This window comes from Miscanthus floridulus, chromosome 12 (assembly GCF_019320115.1).
Source record: "Miscanthus floridulus cultivar M001 chromosome 12, ASM1932011v1, whole genome shotgun sequence".
Lineage (NCBI taxonomy): Eukaryota > Viridiplantae > Streptophyta > Magnoliopsida > Poales > Poaceae > Miscanthus > Miscanthus floridulus.
In genome coordinates this window covers 78,820,464-78,823,830 of record NC_089591.1, presented here as the reverse complement: position 1 = coordinate 78,823,830, position 3,367 = coordinate 78,820,464, and the positions used below count along the sequence as shown (strand labels likewise).

General features: G+C 52.2%; 1 protein-coding gene across 1 annotated transcript; it reads left to right on the top strand.

Moving 5' to 3' along the window:
• The first annotated feature begins 1,216 nt into the window (after positions 1–1,216).
• LOC136498252 (uncharacterized) lies at positions 1,217–2,254 on the top strand. The gene has a single exon (XM_066494196.1). The coding sequence runs from the start codon at positions 1,486–1,488 to the stop codon at positions 1,789–1,791; it is 306 nt and encodes a 101-aa protein (XP_066350293.1). The 5' UTR covers positions 1,217–1,485; the 3' UTR covers positions 1,792–2,254.
• Positions 2,255–3,367: the final 1,113 nt, after the last annotated feature.

Here is a 3,367-nt window from a genome sequence, read left to right as displayed (position 1 = left end):
TCACGAGATGAATCTTTTGAGTCTAGTTGGTCCACGATTGAACAATATTTACCAAATAAGACAAAAGTGATACTATTCATCGAGTTGAAATTTTTTCGCAATCTAAACGAGCCCCTAGCCTGATAGATCCCCTCTCCCTCTCGCAGTCTCGCTCGCTCTCTCTCCTTGTCCCATTTATGAGCCATGATGTTGCTTGCATGGCTGGGTGCGTCTCTGGCGAAGGAGGGGGCGGTGTGGGCAGCAATTTTTTTTTCAACAAACAATATATATATACAACGGGGCAGGCACCCTCGAATGGGTTTTGACCGTGCATCGCCAATGCTCTCTTTCGAGTTATTATGGGCTTATGGCCGCCGGCGACAGTCGTCACTCGAGCCTCTGCCTGACCAAATGGAACTACAGCTGCCGCATTGACTACTCCTACAAATACAGCACGGCCGGCACAGTGCAGGTCACGGCTCCATACGTCTGTTGCATGCATTGCTAACCGGAGTTAGTACGTGCATCGGTGCATGCAAAGAACGCCCGTACATGCATGCACGCACCCGGTGACTTGGAAGCGTGGCGTCTTCGTTCTTGCACGTTCCATCCCAAACGGCCAAACCTATATGGGTGACGAGTAAACACAACAAGGGCTAGTTGGAGAAACTTCAAACTAGGGGTAACTTGCTGTACCGACACCGTGGTTGTTGCACTCCAGTTTCACCATGGTGTCAAGCTAAAGGAAAACGTGGCCGCCTTTTCAAACCAAATCATCCTCGTCCGGTCCGGCCGTGTGGGCGAAGAGAGAGAGAGAGGGTGACTTTTTTGAGAGAGACTGGGGGAGTAGCATCGTCACACACTCACTCACTCTGTGCGTTGGCCCCCCTGCTCACCAAACTTTCCATCTCCTCCGCACCTTTTCGCGGTCTGTGCAAAGTGGCCTGGGCGCCTGTGCCTGGGTCCTGGGTGTCAGGGTGTGGGCGTTCCCTTCTCTCTCGATCTCTTGCCCACGGCTGGCTACCGCTACGGCTACGGGGCTGAGACAGTGGCAGGGAGGCCCAGAGAATTGAATGCGGTTTGGTGGCATCCCCGCACTGGCCGTGGTCGCTAGCAGCCCTCTGCCCTCTCCACAGTGGACCATGGGCCGACCCGTCCATGGCCGAGCACCCCCACCACCAGGCCACCACCACCCCCTACATAAAACCCCCCTTCGCAGCGTTGCAGCTCCGAGCTTTTACCCCGCTTTGACTCCACTCTACCGCACTCCAGCCCCTGTTGTCTCCCACTGCAAGAATCCGGCCGGCCACCTCCTGCTCCTCCCAACGCCCCTGCTAGTGCTAGCTAGCTCGATCCACACGTCACCGCCGTCCCCACGCGCCTCGCCTGTTAGTTAAGCTTGCCGGCCGCGCGGCGCCCCGCGTCCTCATTCATCGGCCGCCACCGGGCACCGGCGCTGCTGCTGCGCGCTCTACGCCTGGCGCCGCGTCGGCGCGTGCCCGCAGCATGAGGAGGCGGTGGTCCCGCGCCGCGGTCCTCGCGTGCTTAGTGCTCCTCGCGGCCGCCGCGTGCGTCGCCGAGTCGCGCGCGGTGCCCGCCGCCGGGGGCGGGAGCCGCACCGGGACCGGGAACGCGGCCGCGGCCGCGGCGGGCGGCGGCGGTGGCGCCGGGAGGCGAGGCGCGTTCGACGTCGTGGTCGTCGGCCTCGTCAGCATCGGGCTCGGCCGGCGGTGGCGCGCCGGCGGTGGCGAGATGGTCGACGAGGACAAGCGCCGCGTGCCCACGGGGCCCAATCCGCTGCACAACCGATGAGCGCCTGCCTGCCTAGGCGCCATAGCTAGCTACCTTATGATCGAGGTGCGGTCATTACTGCGGCGAGTGCGCTGCGTCGCCTGGCCGCCGGCCCTCCGGCCGGTGGTGCGTCCGTTGTTGCCATCACCGGCCGGGGCGCGCGCGAGCTGGTCAGGTCTCGCTCGCGCGCCCGTGCATGGCGAGGTGGAGGAGAAGAATGCGAAGGAGAAGAGAGGAGCGTGTTAGTATTTTTACTACTATTCCCGTCTGCTTCACTTTCTTCTCTTTTCCCCTGCTAGTATTTTTTTCCCTTCGTCGTCTGTTCTCGTGGCTCTTTTTCCCCCCGGCTTGTATTGATTGGCTTGCCAAGCGAACAGCAAGGCTATTCTGTTGATTGAAAGAGATAGATATATGAGTATAGTGTTTCTTGTTTGAATTTGCTTGTATTTGTATATATTTTATTATCGATGCTATATCTTGTTTCCTGGACCAGGCTGATGGAAAAATGTTCTTCCTTTTGATCTGATCTACTACTACATGAAAATAGTGGACTCTGTTAGGATGCATTTCTGTATATGGATCTGTGCGGAAAAGTCAAATTTTGGCTAGAACCTAGAAAAAACAAATGAGCTAGACAAAATCGTGAGTACTGACATCGATCAAGAAGGTAGGGAATGCCGGAATGGAGTGAAGGGAGTCTTCTCCAATAAGAGATCAAGAGAAAAGTGATCTTTTTTTCTCACCTTTTGAAAAGGTGCAGGTGAAGTGGTGAACACATTGATCGACACCTCCGATGCCACTTAATGCACTTCCAGGTTTTTCACCAACAAATACCCTGTTTTTTTTTCTATATTTCCTTGCTCACATGATTCAATTTTAACCAATTGCGTCGGATTTCCCTAGCAACTCCTGTTTAGGTCAGCGATCATTTCTTTATTGTTTCTGAATACAACTAGCTGCCTCTTCATGATCGAATATTCCATCTAGTACATGCTACACTCCTGTCAAATAAAAAATCCATGGAAAGTTCTCCCTCTTTTCTGATGTGCTTGACGACGAATGAAAAATGTCCCAAACATATGGGAATATGAAGCTCCGAAAGAAAAAAAAGAAGAAGGAATTTGAATCCCTTTTTTCTTTCTCCCAAGCTAGCCGAGTTCTGGTGGCATCTAGCTATGAATTTCTATCGATTTATACTATTTACTTTCATCAATCAAGGGCATAAATTTGTGTGGGGCTCTAATAATTTGCGATGGTCCAAATAATTCTATCTATTATGGCCCTGTTTGATCCACAGAACTAACAATAGTTGACTAATTTTTAGTTTATAAGCATTAAATAGTCGGGCTAATTGTTAGTTCATTAGTGATGAACTAGTTATTAGTTTACTAGTCCACTTATAGGAACTAATAAAAGTAGTTGGTAGTCCTGTTCCATCCAAACAGGTCCCATGTAAAAGCGCGTAACGATCCGTACCACGTGGTCTCACGCCTTAGCACAGCTAAACGTCTTAATTAGGATATTGAGATGAGCAATGATTGGGAAAATATGTATTTACGTGACTTGCAATTCAGATATGTGTAGACTGAAACTTTTA